General features: G+C 44.4%; 2 protein-coding genes and 1 pseudogene across 2 annotated transcripts in view; 1 reads left to right on the top strand and 2 right to left on the bottom strand.

Annotated features, from left to right (window-relative positions):
• The window catches only part of LOC118372895 (uncharacterized), a 54,963-nt gene that overhangs the window by 10,096 nt on the left and 26,583 nt on the right, over nucleotides 1-18,284 (top strand). The window lies entirely within an intron of this gene.
• On the bottom strand, nucleotides 4,672-6,058 carry LOC118372552 (uncharacterized). Its single transcript, XM_035758492.2, has 2 exons — nucleotides 5,841-6,058; nucleotides 4,672-5,604 (listed from the first exon to the last, which is right to left on the bottom strand). The coding sequence occupies exons 1-2, from the start codon at nucleotides 5,929-5,931 to the stop codon at nucleotides 5,003-5,005; spliced, it is 693 nt and encodes a 230-aa protein (XP_035614385.2). The 5' UTR covers nucleotides 5,932-6,058; the 3' UTR covers nucleotides 4,672-5,002.
• On the bottom strand, nucleotides 16,677-17,498 carry LOC127914536 (cytochrome c oxidase subunit 6A, mitochondrial-like; annotated as a pseudogene).

The following is an 18,284-nucleotide window of genomic DNA, read 5'->3' as shown; positions in this document are numbered from 1 at the left end:
TAGCCTGTCTTTTGACTATGTGGATTTGCGAATGGAGTGGCTATTACATTTTAGAATGCCCTCTTGCTGATTGCATTGTTTTTCATTTCTTCAATATTAATATTACAATTTAGCGTTTTTGTAATTACTCCTTGGGGTGTTAGTATGTAGGGTGCAACAAAGGGTTTGTGTTATTAGCTTATCTAGATAACATACGCATGAATGGATCTGAAGAAACACACAAACATGTTGATGCCATGACATAAAATGCCTATAGAACACATGTACTTGCGCGCACACACACACAGAGAATGGTGTGAAGATTTTACAATCATCAGTTTTATTTCGGTGTGACGGTATTAAGCTTTCCCCACTCTGGTTTTGTTTGCTTGTTTCTTTACTTTTGAACCTTTGCACTGGAGTTCTAGGTAATTTTGTTTCTTCTCGAGTCTCTATACAAAAACTGTACCAATTTGACCCCTATCCCCCAAATTTTTTTGGGGGGTCTGAAGTGTAAATGGAAACCTTCAGTGGAAATAGACAGGAATCACTAATCTTTTCTGATAAACAAGCATGAAGGTACAAATCACTGGTGTTGAATTGAAATAGGTGTAAACTGTCTCTTAGATTCAACAACCTGACGAGGGTGGTTGTCATGCCCTTTTTTAAGATATGATGGCAATGGTTCACCAACAAGCTCTTTTAAAAACAGGACTATGAAACAAGCAACACATGTAATTGTCTTGAGTTGACATTAAAAAAAAAAAAATCTTTGTCACCTGTGTGGTATATTGTTAATGGACTCTGAAATGCTTTTGTGCCATTCACTTTACTTGGTATTTGTCATTCATATGGTGAAATAAAATCAGTTCAGTGAAATTGCCAAGCTTGTATGATAGTGTTAGTACTACAGCCAGAAAGAGGTGAACTCTTAATCTATTAAACTAGCTACAGCAGGAGAAGAATGTGTTTGTAGGCTGGATAGAGTTACTCAAATATGTAGCTAGCTCATTTATTTGGATAAAGGGTCAGGTAGGTAACTTTATTAATCTAAACAATTGAGGATGAAGTGGTTTTGCGAGTTAGCTGTAACAATAATAGCATTAGTGACCTTAATATTTGTTAATAAATTACCTTGGTAGAATGTTTAAATGGCTCGCTAGCCTGTACTTTGTAATTTAGTGTGTTGGCTGAACAAGCATGGCCTTTTGCATCAACTATATTTAAATGAATTAACTAAACATCAGTAAATACGCTATTTAGCATATTTTCCCCGTTGGTCCACTCATCTTTCGTGATAAAGGAACAAATGACGGTCTCAGAGTCAACAATCTGTGGTTGTCATTCTCTTACTAAATATGATGGAAATGGTTAGCCAACATGCTCTTTCAAAAACAGGACAACCACAAAGTCCTTTTGTTGACGTACAAACAATACATTTGGTCAGGCCTTGTGTGATATATTGTTATTGCTTTCGTTAATGCACTATTCTGTGAAATGCTTTTGTGCCATTCACTCTGTCATTCATATGGTGAAATAAAATCTGTTCAGCAGTAAAATTAGGAAATGTTCAGGATTTTATTATAGTGTATTATACTACCGCCAAAGAGAGTGTGATGTCCTGCACTTGTTTACTGTATTACGTGAGCTACAGCAGAATATATTTCCCAGCGCCTGTAGGGATGGGCATTGGCAGTTGAGTCTGAAAGTAAGTTTATTTTAATTATTTCTGCTGATACAGCCAAAACAGTAGGTGGCAGCATGCACCTATAGCATTTTTCTTCGTACCCAGTGGTGTCAAGTACTTAAGTAAAAAATAATTGAAAGTGCTTAAGTAGTTTTGGGGCGGTATCTGTCCTTTACTATTTATATTTTTGGCAACTTTTACTTTGCTACATTCCTAAATCAAAATAATGTACTTTTTACTCCATACATTTTCCCTGACACCCAAAAGTACTCTACATTTGATGGGAAAATGGTCCAATTCACACACTTATCAAGGGAACATCCCTGGTCATTCCTACTGTCTCTGATCTGGCAGACTCACTAAACACAAATGATTCGTTTGTAAATTGTGTGTTGGAGTGTGCCCCTGACTATCTGCCAATAAAAATCGTGTCATCTGGTTTTGTTAATATCAGTAAGTTTAAATAATTGATACTTGTAATTATGATACTTAAGTACATTTTAGCAATTCCATTTACTTTTGATACTTTAGTATTTTACTGGGTCATTTTCTATTAAGATATCTTTACTTTTACTTAAGTATGACAATTTAGTACTTTTCCACCACCTTAATAGTTCGTGCTGCAATAATATCGAAGACGACCCCGTACAGTAGATGGCGGCAATACACCAATAGGTGTAGTCTGCCATAAAACTTTAAAGAAGAAGATTATATTTTGTTTTTAGCAGGATGGATGAGAGCTACCTAGCTAGACAGAACAAATATTCAGCTATCTAATGTATTTGCATCTCAGGTATCTAATTTAAGCAATCTACACAATTACCGAGGTGTACATAGTGGATTAGCAAGCTAGTTCGATATAATGCAATAATAGCCACTTTACTAAATTAGCTAGTTTAGTTACCAGTATTTGTGATAATAAATGACCCTGTATTATACATTTTAGATCGCTAGCTAGCCTGTAATTTAGTGTGTTGGCAGACCAAGTTCTGAACAATCATGCCATTATCCATAAACTATTTAAAAGAGTGAATCAGCAAAACAAATAAAATATTAAATGCCGTATTCAGGATAACGTTTCGGTGGTCCTCTCAAACATTTTCCACTGCGCTCAGCACCACGCACACGCATGGATAATAATTCTGTTGATTCGGCTGGTCGAGCTGTGCTCGAAATGATGCAGCGTGAATGGGAGCCTCTTTCTCAAGACGAACTGGATGGATGGAGCAACGATTGGACCGAACAGTGGAAGAAATTCTTGAAGCTAACCTCCTAGCAAAGGTTCAGGACCAGCCTGGACCAATCTACCTACAACTGTCTCAGCTGGTGGAAGAACCTCAACAGAAACACCAAATTCGGTCAACAACAGAATTTACAACACTTTCTCATGTAGAAGAGGAGTCTGAATCTCAACCGTTAACTGATGTTGAGGAAAACGCTGCAGTTCAGGTAGCCTTCAGTAGGCTACTTTTCTTCATTGTTGTGGCTTGATCTATTTTTCCATCCCACTAATGCAGATTTGAGATGACACCATTTGGTTCATTTGCATGCACAGATCTGATTTATGTTTCTTTTCATCTCTCAGTACATTACAGATCTCCTCCAGAATTCAAACTCAAGATACAATCAGAGCCGTATGGCAGGACGTGCCCGCTTATCCCTGTCCCACACTGTTCTCCTGTCCCTCACCCTCCTCTCCAAGCGCCTCAGCTATCGCTCTGTGTCTACCAGCTTCCGCCTGGAAAAAGGAAATATTCATAGGATCTTCTTTTCCTTTTGTGAGCGTGTGAACACACTTGAGGACCAACAAATTAGATGGCCGACTGGTATGTAGACTGCTGTTCAATGTGGATCAATTACAAGTGTTATACAAACTTTTTCAGCAGGGACCCCATTTTATCCGCCAGTATTTCTGGGGACCCCATTTCCTCCCAAATAATTTCTTACCACCCCAAATCGGATGACACAACCTTAAAATCAGTCAATTTAGATTTTTACATCAACAAATAACCTTCAATTAATTGCATTAACTTCAAAATGAAAAGGCATCAATACATTTACTCAGAAATGTTTTCCAATTATCTTTCACAAAAACGTTTGTATATTGTCCCATACATTATTATTATTATTTTTTTTGGGGGGGGGCAACCTCACTGCAGAATATCACTGAATTACAATATCTGACAAACACCTGTGTTTGTTTCTGGTCCCTTCTCTCCTCCAGGCATTGAGGCTGTTGAAAACCTCTCCCCCTCTCCAGCCTGCTGGGGAAAGCCAAGGGCTTAGAAGAAGGGCGTCCCCAGGGTCTTGGGAGTCTTGGGGCACACCCGCATCCCCATCCGCCTGCCCATTGGCAAACAGGATGTGGAGAGCATGGTGCCAGAGGTAAAGAGGATGAAGAAGGAGGCCCATCCCGACTCCTGGCTGAACCTGGAGCTGGTGTGTAACCATACAGGCAGGTTGATACACTGCAGAATCAGCAAGGGTTCAGACCTGGATAGAGCCAGTGCTCTGAGGACAAACTCAAACAGCTCCCTGAGATGATGCCCCCTAGGGACCTGCCTAGTGGCTCGAGTTGGATATCCAGCCTCTGCCCAGATATTGACCCCGTATGTAGTGGGTCGTGGCCCCAGGGAAATCTTTACAACAGGTCCCTGGAAGCCCATTTTTACCTCCTGGACCAGGCTGTGGCTGACCTGAAAGCCAGGTTTGAAAGGCTCAGGTATTTGGACATGGGGAACTATGAAAGAGCCAAAGCAGTTGTGCTTACTGCTTGCATACTCCACAATGTATTTCTGGACATGGGAAAGTGGTCAACGGACAGGTTGAGAGGGAGGCAGGGACACAGGAGGGAGAGGGGAGTGTGATGAGGAGGGTGTGAGGAGAAGGGAAGCCATCGCAGATTTGCTGTACAAAGAGTTGGATTCTGGAAGTACATAAAGTGATTTATAATTGTGTTTGTATTGAGATAATAAAATATACAATATAAATGCTGTTAAAAGGAAGAGTATCACAGCAATATCTTGTATTTTATACATATGTAGGATTATTTGTATCCTATGGCAGATCTATGTACAATATGCCCGTGTAGCCTTCTTCTCATTCACAGGTATTACAGGGAATTCCTGCAGTGAACTCCTTTGTCAAATGGTGTTATTATAGCATAATAAAACGTATACAATGACAAATCATAACAACACAAAGTAGCTGAATGGTTGAACGCTTAAGAAACATTTGCATGATGTCTTTCATTCTATGCACAAGCTTCTATATATCACACAAAATCCAAACGTTTTTAGTTCCATGAGAACTCCTTTGCTCGGGTGTGCTGTACTGCTACTCTGGCAGCTGGAAACTGTTGTTTTGACTGTGAGACAAACTGGAGATTGCACGGGCTAGATTATTAATGGCCTCTATCTTCCTCTCCTCCAGGGCCTTCTGCTGGGCCCACATGTTCATCTTCCTCTCCTGCAGCTCCATGTACAGCTGCAGAACATCCTGGGGGGGCCTGGAAGCAAAGGGGGCAGCTGTCAGGGAGGGTGTCGGAAGGATGGGGGTAAACCGCTTGCTGGCAATAGCCTTGCCCAGCTTGGTCCCATTGAGTTTGGACCTGCGCTGTGCCTCAATCTCCTCTCGACTCTTCCCCAGGACCACATGCATGGCCTTGAAGAACTCCCAGTGGACACTCTGGGCCCCCAGTCTCTTGGACCTCTCAGCGTTTTTCCTGTATGTGGCCAACATGTTACGCCACTTCAGATCACACTCATAGGCCTTGACTGTGACATCTGTGCTCCCAGCTGCTCTTTGCTTGGCAGTCACTCTCTCAGCCACTGTCTCCCACAGTTTCTTTTTCTTGCACACTGGCTGGTCAAAATCCTGGTCCATTTCGAGGCGGGTTTGGACAAGTTGCCATGTGGCTTGTAAAGTCCATACAAACTCTGGAGAAGGGAAGTTAATAAATGTGTATATATAAAAACAATATGATACAAATACATTTGTTAAATGTTGTTAATTAATTTGTCATGTGTTTTCTTCGTAGCACGTGTGTTTACAGAAACTTGCCCTATTGAGAAACCAATTCAATTTATTCTGATAAATATCAGTGATAAACCACAAATTCATCGAGCTCCTCGCAAATAACGATGAATGCAATCTGCTGACAAGTTGCACTGACCTGCTTTTGATTTATCTGGATCCAAGCTGGACGCCGTTGGAGTTTCATCTCCTTCAATACTCTCTGTTACAACCGTCTCAATAACATCCATTGTGTTACTCAGTGACAATGAAATTTGTTTGAAGTAGGATATGACAAGCAATTCAAACCAATAATTTAACAACTCTGCTATGGCATGCGATTATTTCCCCCCCCCCCGCATCAACTAAAACGATGAATATAACAACAACCCCATACTTGTTTCCAGCACCTCCCAGTGAGCGGAGCAATTGCATCGTAGAGCAATATGGAAAATGTAGTTTTTACAGTTCTTACGAAACAATATGTATTTTGCTTACTTAACAACCATCACCAGTTGCTATAGATATGGCTTGAAACGAGGAGTCATTTATAAATGTTTTGGGAAATATTATTTTTTTCATAGAGAAATATTACTTAATTCTGATAGTTGTAAAACAGCTGAGACTACAAGGCCCATGATTAAAGAACGATCCACCCCTTCACCCAACCCTCCCCCCTTTTCGTGGCGCCTCCTGTTTATCGTTCAGCTAAAAGATGGCGTTAGCGGCTAGCTAAAGCGATTATTCTTCGTTTGATTTAATTAATTATGTCGGTGGGAATAATTACTCATTGCAAATACTTTATTACTCTTGAGATGGGACTTAAAAACATAGATTATAGCACTTGTGTTCGCACAATAACGCATCGTGATTGTTTGTTGGGCCTTCTCGCATACAGAGGCCTGTTTTTTTAGGGAGTGGACGAGAGGTTGACAAACTTCAACTCCCAGCAGCATTGCTAAGAAGTGGGGTCAAAGGGTAATTTCTTCCACTTGTCATGCCGGTATTGTAGCATTTTTTTGTTATTTTCCAGATTTTTTTGACAAACTTTGGAAATGGATTAAGATGAAAATACACAAGAGGAGATAATTTGTTAACCATGTTTAATACTGTATAACTGTGATGTAGCCTAAGAAAATTGAAAAGTCAAATGCACAAAAATAATGATCCACATTTCTGCCCCTCAGTCCCCCTGTCATCATCCATGTCATCACTTTCTGTCTGAAGTGACTTGTTAGTGAGGATAAGCAGAAGAGCAGGTGGGTTGGAGACAATTAGTCGCATCATGGCGTCAAAGCCAGTGCCAGGGATCCAGAAACATGGGACATGGGCAAGCAACCCCAGAGAAGTGTCCTCAGCCTCCCCAGAGACCTCTCTGACCTGGTGCCTGTCACAGCTCTCTAAACCTGAGAGAGCAGCAGCCGAGGACCACAAGCCAGGCACTGCAGGGCCGGACACCAGTGGACACAGACAGCTGGACAAGAGGGTCAAAGCTGGGCAGTGGCGAGCACTGGTGGCCATCCGCACACAGCACATTAAAGGAGGAAGCAGTGGGATAGCTCGATTCGAGGCCAGGGTGGACTGCGCACTCTCCTGGACCTGCTAAAGCACCCTGAGTGTTCCAGGAAGACTCTGGACCTGGCTCTCAGCATCCTGGCTAACTGCTGCACTGAGAGACAGACACGAGTTGAGGTGAGACAGAAGGGTGTAGGACAAATCAGGGCTGCTACACATTTCCATTGATTGAATATGAATGTTTAGTATGAAAAGTTGGACAGTGGTGACTTACATTATGATATTTAATGTTTTTCTCCCCTCTAAAGGTTAGGAGGCTTGATGGAATATCTATTGTGGGCAAGTGACTATCACAATAAGTTTAAATCATTCATTTCACATGATGGTGAGAATTTCAGAAATATAAGTTTGCTCTTCCTCTCTTAGTGGGTATTTTGAAGAAGAATGTAGCCATGGAGACGATCCAGAACAGAGCAGCCCGGGCCTTGGGGAACTTGGCCATGGACCCAGAGAGTTCCACACTTATCCACTCTGCCGGTAAGTTTAAAAAAAAAAAATGTAATAATGATTTTGGCTGCCTGTGTCTGTCTGTACATCACTTTCTGATTAGTATTTTTGTTTTGTAGTACAGTACCAGTCAAAAGTTTGGAAACAGGGTTTCTCTTTATTTGTACTACTATCTACATTGTAGAATAAGAGGGAAGACATCAAACTATGTAATACGGCATGTGGAATCACGGAGTTACCATAAAAGTGTTAAACAAATCAAAATATATTTTTTATTCTTCAAAGTAGCTGCCTTAATGACAGTTTTGCACACTCTTGGCATTCTCTCAACCAGCTTCACCTGTCCTGTTCATAAACAAAGGATTGTCCCACTAAGCTCAAACCAGATGGGATGGTGTTTTGCTGCAGAATGCTGTGGTAGCCATGGTGGTTAAGTGCGCCTTGAATTCTAAATAAATCACTGACCGTGTTACCAGCAAAGCACCCCCACACCATCACATGTTGGCGAAGTAATTACAATATAGCAATTAAACACTGGAATGGTAGATGTGCAGAAGATGAATGTGCAAGTAGAGATAATGGGGTGCAAAGGAGCAAGCTAAATATTTACTGTATGGGGATGAGGGAGGCAGATAGATGGGCAATGTACAGGTGCAGTGAGCTGCTCTGACAGCTGGTGCTTAAAGCTAGTGAGGGAGATGTGAGTCTCCAGCTTCAGAGATTTTTGCAGTTCGTTCCCGTCATTGGCAGCAAAGAACTGGAAGGAAAGACAACCAAAGGAGGAATTTGCTTTGGGAGTGACCAGTGAGATATACCTGCGGGAGCGCATGCTACGAGTGGGTGCTGCTATGGTAACCAGTGAGCTGAGATTTACCTAGCGGGGCTTTACCTAGCAGAAACTTGTAGATAACCTGTAGCCAGTGGGTTTGGCGACGAGTATGAAACGAGTGCCAACCAACGAGGGCGTACAGGTCGCAATGGTGGGTAGTGTATGGGGCTTTGGTGACTAAACGGATGACACTGTGATAGACTGCATCCAGTTTGTCGAGTAGAGTTTTGGAGGCTATTTTATAGATGACATCACCGAAGTCGAGGATCGGTAGGATGGTCAGTTTTACGAGGGTATGTTTGGCAGCATGAGTGAAGGATGCTTTGTTGCGATATAGGAAGCCAATTCTAGATTTAATTTTGGATTGGAGATGCTTAATGTGAGTCTGGAAGGAGAGTTTACAGGCTAACCAGACACCTAGGTATTTGTAGTTGTCCACGTATTCTAAGTCAGAGCCGTTCAGAGTAGTGATGATGCTGGACGGGCTAGCAGGTGCGGGCAGTGACCGGTTGAATAGCATACATTTAGTTTCCCCTGCGTTTTAAGAGCAGTTGGAGGCCACGGAAGGAGAGTTGTATGGCATTGAAGCTCGTCTGGGGGTTAGTGTCTGGTGTCCAAAGAGGGGTCAGAAGTATACAGAATGGTGTCCTCTGCGTAGAGGTGTACCAGAGAATCACCAGCACCAAGAGCAGCATCAGTGATGTATACAGAGAAGAGAGTCGACCCGAGGATTGAACCCTGTGGCACCCCCATAGAGACAGCCAGAGGTCCGGACAACAGGCCCTCCGATTTGACACACTGAACTCCGTCTGAGAAGTAGTTGGTAAACCAGGCGAGGCAATCATTTGAGAAACCAAGGCTGTCGAGTCTGTCAATAAGAATGTTGTGTTTGACAGAGTCGAAAGCCTTGGCCAGGTCGATGAATACGGCTGCACAGTAATGTCTCTTATCGATGGCGGTTATGATGACGTTTAGAACCTTGGCGTGGCTGAGGTGCACCCATGACCAGCTCTGAAACCAGGTTGCATAGCGGAGAAGGTACGGTGGGATTTGAAATGGTCGGTAATCTGTTTGGCTTTTGAAGACCTTTTTGAAGTGCATTGCTCGTGTTTCTTTGCCCAAGTCTCATCTTAGTGGCCCTTTAGTAGTGGTTTCTTTGCAGCAATTTGATCATGAAGGCCTGATTTCATGCAGTCTCTGAACAGTTAATGTTGAGATGTCTTACTTGTACTCTGAAGCACTTATTTGGGCTGCAATTTCTGAGATGGTGACTCTTAACCTCTCTGGGATATGTGGGATGCTAGCGTCCCACCTGGCCAAAAAGCCAGGCAAAATGCAGAGCGCCAAATTCAAATAAATTACTATAAAAATCAAACTTTCATTAAATCACACATGCAAGATAGCAAATTAAAGCTACACTTGTGAATCCAGCCAACATGTCAGATTTCAAAAGGCTTTTCGGCGAAAGCAAAACGATGCTATTATCTGAGGATAGCACTTCCGTAAACAAAGAGAGAGAAGCATATTTCAATCCTGCAGGCACGACACAAAAACGCATAAATAAAAAATATAATTCATGCCTTACCTTGGACAAGCTTCTTTTGTTGGCACTCAATATGTCCCATAAACATCACAAATGGTCCTTTTGTTCGATTAATTCCGTCAATATATATACAAAATGTCCATTTATTTGGCGCGTTTGATCCAGAAAAACACCGGTTCCAACTTGCGCAGCGTGTGACAAAATATCTCAAAAGTTACCTGTAAACTTTGCCAACTTTTAAACTACTTTTGTAATACAACCCGGGTATTTTTTTAAAGTAAATAATCGATAAAATTGAAGACGGGATGATCTGTGTTCAATACAGGAGGAAAACAAACTGTAGCTAGCTTTCTGGTCATGCACCTCTATCGTAACAGTACACTTCAAGTGACCCTCGTTCAAGATGGCTGTACTTCTTCATTACAAAGGAAAAACCTCAACCAATTTCTAAAGACTGTTGACATCCAGTGGAAGCGCTAGGAACTGCAAGAAGGTCCCTTAGAAATCTGGAGTCCCAGAGTCTATCCAAATCTACTAATAATATGCATATCTTATCTTCAGGGGATGAGTAGCAGGCAGTTGAATTTGGGCATTCATTTCATCCGGATGTGAAAATACTGCCCCCTGTCACCAAGAAGTTAATGAACTTATTCTCTGCAGCAGAGGTAACTCTGGATCTTCCTTTCCTGTGGTGGTCCTCATGAGAGCCAGTTTCATCATAGCGCTTGATGGTTTTTGTGACTGCACTTGAAAATTTCAAGAACTTTAAAGGTATCTGGATTGACTGACCTTCATGTCTTAAAGATTCTATTAGACCATGGTGCTTGCCCTACGGAGCTGTGAGGGAACGGCACCTCAGTACCTCCAGGCTCTGATCAGGCCCTACACCCAAACAAGGGCACTGCGTTCATCCACCTCTGGCCTGCTCAGCCTCCCTACCACTAAGGAAGTACAGTTCCCGCTCAGCCCAGTCAAAACTGTTCGCTGCTCTGGCCCCCAATGGTGGAACAAACTCCCTCACGCCAGGACAGCGGAGTCAATCACCCACCTTCCGGAGACACCTGAAACCCCACCTCTTTAAGAATACCTAGGATAGGATAAAGTAATCCTTCTCACCCCCCTTAAAGATTTAGATGCACTATTGTAAAGTGGCTGTTCCACTGGATGTCATAAGGTGAATGCACCAATTTGTAAGTCGCTCTGGATAAGAGCGTCTGCTAAATGACTTAAATGTAAATGTAATGTATTAAAGACTGTTATTGCTCTTTGCTTATTTGAGCTGTTCTTGCCATAATGGACTTTTTTTTTAACCAAATAGGGGTATCTTCTGCATACACCCCTACTTTGTCACAACACAACTGATTGGCTCAAATAAAAAGAAACACTGTTAACTTTAAATGCATTCAGGTGAAGCTGGTTCCAGAGAATACCTCATGAAGCTGGTTGAGAGAATGCCTTGACAGCTTTGCACACACTTGGCAAGGTGGCTATTTTGAAGAATCTCAAATATAAAATATATTTTGATTTGTTTAACATTTTTATGGTTACTACATGATTCCATATGTGTTCTTTCATAGTTTTGATGTCTTCACTATTATTCTACAATAGAAAATAGTAAAAATAAAGAAACCCTTGAATGAGTCCAAACCTTTGACTGGTACTGTATAAGTTGAACATTAGATTTTGTCCCTGAAAAATAATTGCTTTTCTGTTTTCGACACAGGTGGTGTTCCACTCCTGCTCCTCTGCGTCTCTCTTGCATCTGTCCCATCCCCTCCCTCTGACCCACTGGTAGCCCCTTCCTCTAAACTAGAGTGTGCTCAGTCGGCTGCCCGTGCCCTCCTCTACCTTGCAGACACCCCCTCAAACCGCCTTTTACTGCTCACCCAGGGTACTCTGACTGCTCTCGCCCCGCTCATTGCTCCAGAGTACCCTCTGGGGCTGAGGAGAGCAGCACTCCGGACCCTCCATGAGCTCACCAGGAGCTGTGGTGTAGAGTGTGCTAGAGAGGTGTCCGATCTGGGGTTCTAGCTCAGCTAGGTGTCATGGCTTCGGGAGAGGCCGCTAAACCTTTTGAGGAGCTTGCGTTGAAAACCCTGGCCAACATGTGCACTCCAAGGCTGCTTACGTCCTCTGGTGGGTTCCCTGGGGTAATCCAGAAGTTTACGGAGGAGGTCAAGGGCGGCCTGAAGTCTGGAGTGTTCCTCAAGGCTCTCTGCTTATGCTGCAAAGAGGCAGTGAACCGGGCCAAAGTGAAGGAGAGCGGCGGTCTGGAGGTGTTGATTGGCTTCCTTGGTGTCCATCGGAGCCACCCCCTCGACCGATTGGTCATTCTGGCCTGTGTTGACTTTGTCTATGATGAAGCTGCCCTGGAACAGTTACAAGAATTGGGAATAGTCCCCTGCTAGTTGCTCGGTTAGTGGAGCTGGCTAAGGTGAGAGCCATCTGCTGGGAAGATGGATGTGAGCCTCACCTCTACCATGTTTGCTTCAGAGCTGCTGTCTACGTCATGTTTCGACTCATTTGACTTCCCTCCCCAGAGGAACAGGAAAGAGGAGATGGGAAGGAGCATGTCCTTGGGTCATCCAGCTTTCTTAGCCTGAGGTGAGTGAACAGACTCACCTTTGCCCCCTCTGAGTTTGTGCACCTGTGATTTATTTGAGTTTTGTAAAAATGGTTATCTGACCTGTCCTATTGCTGCTCCTCCAGGTCCTGGTTGGTGTCTGAAGGTTGATCTCCTCTGAGGGGATCTTCTTGAATCTCCTGGAGGCACGGAGGGAGGTGGGAGTCTTCATATCCCTCTTCTTCTCCCCCAAACCTCTTCCACTGACTGTCATTCCTTTAGAAATGCTTATCTCCTACCCGCTCACTACCTTCCTCCACTCCTTATCCCGCACCCAAATCTCTGAGTCAATCCACCCCCTCTACCTCAATGAGTTATCAGCTCAGGTCACATGTCATCTCCTGCAAAAACCGCTGATCTGTCTCCCTGTGTCCTCTGCCCTCCTCTCCTCCACCCCCAAGTCCCTCTGCCAGCCCAGCTCCTCACCTCCACCCCCAAGCCCAGCCCGGCTCCTCTACCTCCACCCCCAAGCCCAGCCCGACTCCTCTACCTCCACCCCCAAGCCCAGCCTGACTCCTCTACCTCCACCCCCAAGCCCAGCCTGGCTCCTCTCCACCCCCAAACCCAGCCTGGCTCTCTACCCCTCCTCCCATTCCTCAACTATCCCACCCCTCACTTCCGTCTCCCCATCAAAGTTCTCCTCCCTCCACGGAAAAGGCCCGTGTCCCCTCAGCCACCCGCTCCAGTGTGTTGCCCCTCGACACCCCTCCCACAGTGTCCCGACCACAGGCCTATCACCACCCCTACCACCCTGAGCCTTGGGCCCCAGAGTCTCCCATCCCTGCTGCTCTCACGCTTCTCTCACGCCCACGGACCCCAGCGCTGCTCTGGTCAACTCAGGCATCATCTCTGGCCTACTGTTCTGCCTCAGCCAGCATCAGGACTAGCGGCAGGTGCTTCGCATGCTGTGCCGGCTGAGCTGCAACCCCAACTGTCTGCAGGCGCTGGTCAGGACTGGCTCAGTGGCTCTGATCCGCCATCACCTGGTCCAGAGAGGGAGTGACCCTGAGTTGGGGAGCTGGGAGAAGGCAGACTGATAGGGTCAAGGCCAAAGTGAAACAGCTTGGTAAGTTTAATTGATGTACTTGATCATAAAGTTTTGGTTTTTAGTTTTATGTAATAGTACTGCTGTAAATTTTGGGGTATAATTTTTTATGCATGTGTTTAGGTCTTGCTCTGCTTAGTAATCTACGTGTTCAGTGTGAGTCTGGATTTGGTTCTGGAGTCCTGAGCCATGTGATTCTGTCAGGCTCAGAGTCAGACAAGCTGAACTGTGCTCTGTCTCTACCACTAGTAAATGGGTAAGCCAAATTGTCTTGTGTGAAATGGCACTGGTGGAATGTTATGAAATGTATACCAACTGTAATCTGACATCAACTTGTATTCCCTAACAGTAACAAGGTTCTCTTGAAGAAACTTCTTCTAGACAACGGTAGTCTACTCTTGGCTCTGGAGCCCCTTGGATGTAATGAGGACGAGGAAAGGAAGACCATCACACCAGTGAATGCCGACGACTCCTCTCAGATTGTCTCAACTCAACGCAACATGTCTCCGCCCCCAGCTCCACTCTCTATATTTCTCCCTGCTGATTGGATGCCTCTCTAGTCTGATGGGTTGCCCCAAAACAGTACTGGCTAAAAGAAGGTGCAGGGGCACTCCAGTCCCTATCAAACCCTGTCAGTCTCACAAACCGGTAAAGCTTCACCCCCTCCCTTAAAAAAGCCTCGTCTGGTCAATATCTGTGCTTACAATGACTCAACCTTTGACCTCCTCTTCCTGCTGGACGATGGGAGCCAGGTGTCAGCCAATAGGGAAGCAGTGGCTGAAGGAGGAACCGAGGTGGTGGGGTCAGAGTACTTCAGGGCCCTGTTGAGGGGGGCTTTGGAGAGGCCCAAAGGGAGAACTGGGAGGCCATCCCCATCAGGGATGTGAGCCAAGGCATGCTGCTACCTGTACCTGCACTATCTGCATGGCTCGCCTGAACAAGGACGGAGAGACTGCAGAGGAACAGGGGATGAGACGGAGAGAGGAGAGGCAGAGGAGAGTGTCAGATTTTGGGATCCTTGGCCTCTGAGGGGCTGGGTGTCTGGCGAGACGGGGCAGAAGAACCCTCACCAGAGGCACAGAGCTTCCAGAAGACCCCCTAGCTGAGGCGATGATGGGGGCCTGTAGGTTTTTGGTGACAGAGTTGCAGAGGGAGGTGGAGGATCTGTGTGTGTCTTTGCTGTCCTGCACTGCCAAGAATGCTGGTCGAATTGCAGATGTTGGCAAAAAGCCTCCATCTAACATGGACCAATATGGGTCAGAGGGAGAGTCTGCTGAGAGCCTGGCAAACCGCACATCTGGACTAGAGTTGAGTGGTTCTGAGGCCCAGACAGACTCCTTGGCCCCCACAGTGACAGCAGGCCAGGCTGAGTCACTACATGGCTCTGGACTCCAACCCTGTCAGCAGACTGAGGGTAGACGGCACTCTGCCCCTGGACCAGGCCAGAAGGGCATTAGTGCACCAACGACAACCTCAGGACTGGAGACTTGTGTCAATCCGCTGAAATCAAGTTCTGCCTCAAAGTGCTGCAAAAGACGTTCTAAACTGAGGAGTGTTTCAAACACACAGAAGGTTGCGGATTCTGTACAGGACTCTAAAGTTGGTCCTGGTAGATGGACCCTCCTACCACAGGTGTATTGGTTTTCCCAACGGTACAGCTATCCTGGACTGGGCAGGGCCTGCCTGTCCCTACTGCTGGGCTCTCAGGGCTTCTCCCAGCCCCGCCCTTCTTCCTGGCTGCAGACTGCCTGCGCAGACTGGCTAGAGGCAGACTGTACAGAGACTCTGAAACATGACCTAGTGAGTCTGGCCACCATGGCCCTGAGCTGAGAGGGGAGGGCTAGGAGGGAAGAGGGTGTTGGGTGGGGATGGAGGAGATGAGAAACAGGATCAAATAGATTATTAGGGATGGTATGAGATCATGTGATTGTCTCTCCAATGACACTGAAGTTTACGTTTGTCATTGTGTCTTCACAACATGAAGCCTTCCTTCCTTGTGAATATCTGTCTTTGTCTCACAACAAATAACCTTTTATATTCCAATATTGTTTACAAAGTAATTGAAGTTTGAATGATTTTCTTCAGAATAGTACATTTATATTTAAAGGAGTCATGCTGCCATTTAACTGGATGGGTTCTCAGACAGTGAATCATGAGGAAATATTTTTTATCTCATGGTGCACTGTAAATTAAGTTAATATTATAATTAAAACATATTGGCATAATGTAATATGCTAAATACTTTTTGTTGCATGTAATGTTAACTTTTTTAAATATTTTCAGTTTGATTTTGAAATATACACAGCTGTCCTGTAAATGTCCTTTATTGACTTGGATGACTCTAATAATCAGGGGTGGGTGGGTGCCATGTTTGTATATGCTGTAAATAAAGTGAACTTTAGGAGTAGCTGCAAGGTGACGATAACAGAGATCAGCTTTCACTCCCCTCATGTGAATCCACGCTCCTCAATAAATCTGTTTAGACGTCTTTCTTTTTGTCCTGTCTGAAAAGGAATACTGTATCTAAAAGGACAAGACAGATCAACACCAATGTTGACTATGCGCAGTAGGTCACCTGCTCGGTGCTCAGACGAACAGTGGTGATTCAACATGTAGAATTGTCGGAAATGACAGAAAATGACAGCCAATGTTCTGTGGTAAGAGCCAAGGCCACACCCACTACGCACAGCCAGCGTCTGTGTTGGTCTGTCTTGTCCTCAATGTATGTTTGGTGTTCAGAACTGGAATATATGTATGTTTACATACTAGTTCCATTCATCTTACACATAATATCAGACAGTTGGAGGTAAAGAAATGAGAAGCCACTGTGTGTGATACAGTAAAAGTAGTATGTTTTTATTTCTGTCTGACTGGGAGCACCACAGTCCACCACTGGCCCCTTGGTCAGTAGCATAATGCCAGGTTCATTAGATTACAGCTATTCAGCACGTAGCAATCAGGGAAGGTGGATGATCAGCATAGAGTTAGGTTTCCTTAGTGGCGGGGGCCCTCATAGCCCTCAGGAAGAGCATTTTCATGAGGGTTGTGGAAGAGAGAGTGGTTGCCATCACCCCAGGGCCATTTTCTGAAGGAGAAAGTTGTTTTCATCATTCAGGATAGATTGGATAAAACTAGACCTATGTTCAGAAAGACATCCGGCTACTACTACCAATCCTAACATGTAGATGATGAACTGTGAGTGAAGTTAGTCTGTTGGTTATCAGAGTGCCTCCTGTATCACCTTGGTGCGGATGTGAAGGTGTGAGTAGGCAACAAACTCAGGGGGTTCATGGGAGTGCTGCTGCATCTTCATGTAGGCGTTGGCGAGTGACGACCTTTACCAGGTAGGGCCAGCACAAGGCAGGATCTTCAGGTGTTCTAGCTGTGGAGATTAAGCCATTTCAGCTAGATTGGGCTGCGCGGTTCTGTGCTTTTGACCCTGGGGCCCATCAGGGAGGCTTGGGTACATCACAACACCAGCATAACTAAATAACAGAGCAGCTCAAAAACACTTTGATGATCCATTTCAGATTTCAATGACTTTCGCCTTGGTTTCTGCATCTCAGGCTCTGGCATTCACGGACAAGAGCTGCCTCAATTACAATATGATACATTGGTGCAGGCAGTAGGGCACAGAATATAGAACACAATATGAGAAGAGTTAAGTACATTACACACACCTGATCCTCCCTCATGGCCTGCGTGTGATGCAGCAGATAATACCCTGCGGGCCGCCATCGATGCAGGAGACGCCATTCCTGTGGAGTACAGACAGACAACTCTTAAACCAATGGACAGAGGATAGAACTGGGAATTAGTTTCTATGTTTGTGTAGACAGAGAGGCAGTAGGCTATGTTCAGATGAGTAGATTTATTCCTTTTAGAAAAGTGCTATTATATTTCAAGGTAATTTATTACACCCTATAGACAAGATGAAATTATCAGGTCCAGGCCCACACGTTATCCATGTTAAAGGTTTGTATTGTGGCTCCTCTACCCCAGCAACAGTAAGTAGGTCAAGCTACAGCTCTCAATAAACCTTCATAAATAAGATATCCCATTAAAATGGCTCACAATACATGTTAACTGACAGTAAATGTCTAACCTAGTCATTTTCAAATGAAGTCAAATACATTTGATAAATATTGTGTTTTAAATACCTAAATGAAAAGTAAAGTTTAAAAACAGACAGAAGCCATGCCATAGGCCAGTTGATATTACTGGTGATCTGAAATGGGAAACACTTGGGAAGCAAAAATTAAACAAATACCATAAAACCTGTAAAAACTTTCTGTTCTTTATCCAAAAAGTTTAACTCACCTTTAATTTTGTTGGTCAGTCTTTTGTCCTTTTCTCTTCCTGCACCTTTGTGTCTGTTTGTCCTTCAGCCTGTCCTGGACTGAACAGAACTGTGAGACTCCTCCCTGTTGCAACCTGTCCGTCTGCCAAGAAATATCAAGTTTATATTTGGTCAAGTGCAAAAGGCAGGCCGGAAGATGTGTGATAGAGAGGAAGAAGGAATGGGATGGGTGGTTGACATTG

Source organism: Oncorhynchus keta, chromosome 32 (genome assembly GCF_023373465.1).
Source record: "Oncorhynchus keta strain PuntledgeMale-10-30-2019 chromosome 32, Oket_V2, whole genome shotgun sequence".
In the NCBI taxonomy this organism is placed as follows: domain Eukaryota; kingdom Metazoa; phylum Chordata; class Actinopteri; order Salmoniformes; family Salmonidae; genus Oncorhynchus; species Oncorhynchus keta.
The sequence above is the reverse complement of the archived record's forward strand: the minus strand, read 5'-3'. Positions and strand labels throughout refer to the sequence as shown.

What these genes read in the sequence shown, in the direction of transcription:
- LOC118372552 (XM_035758492.2), bottom strand. Translation starts at nt 5,931, where the DNA reads ATGGATGTTATTGAGACGGTTGTAACAGAGAGTATTGAAGGAGATGAA. An exon ending in TCCAGATAAATCAAAAGCAG is followed by an intron (nt 5,605 to 5,840) that starts GTCAGTGCAACT and finishes TCCCTTCTCCAG; the next exon opens with AGTTTGTATGGACTTTACAA.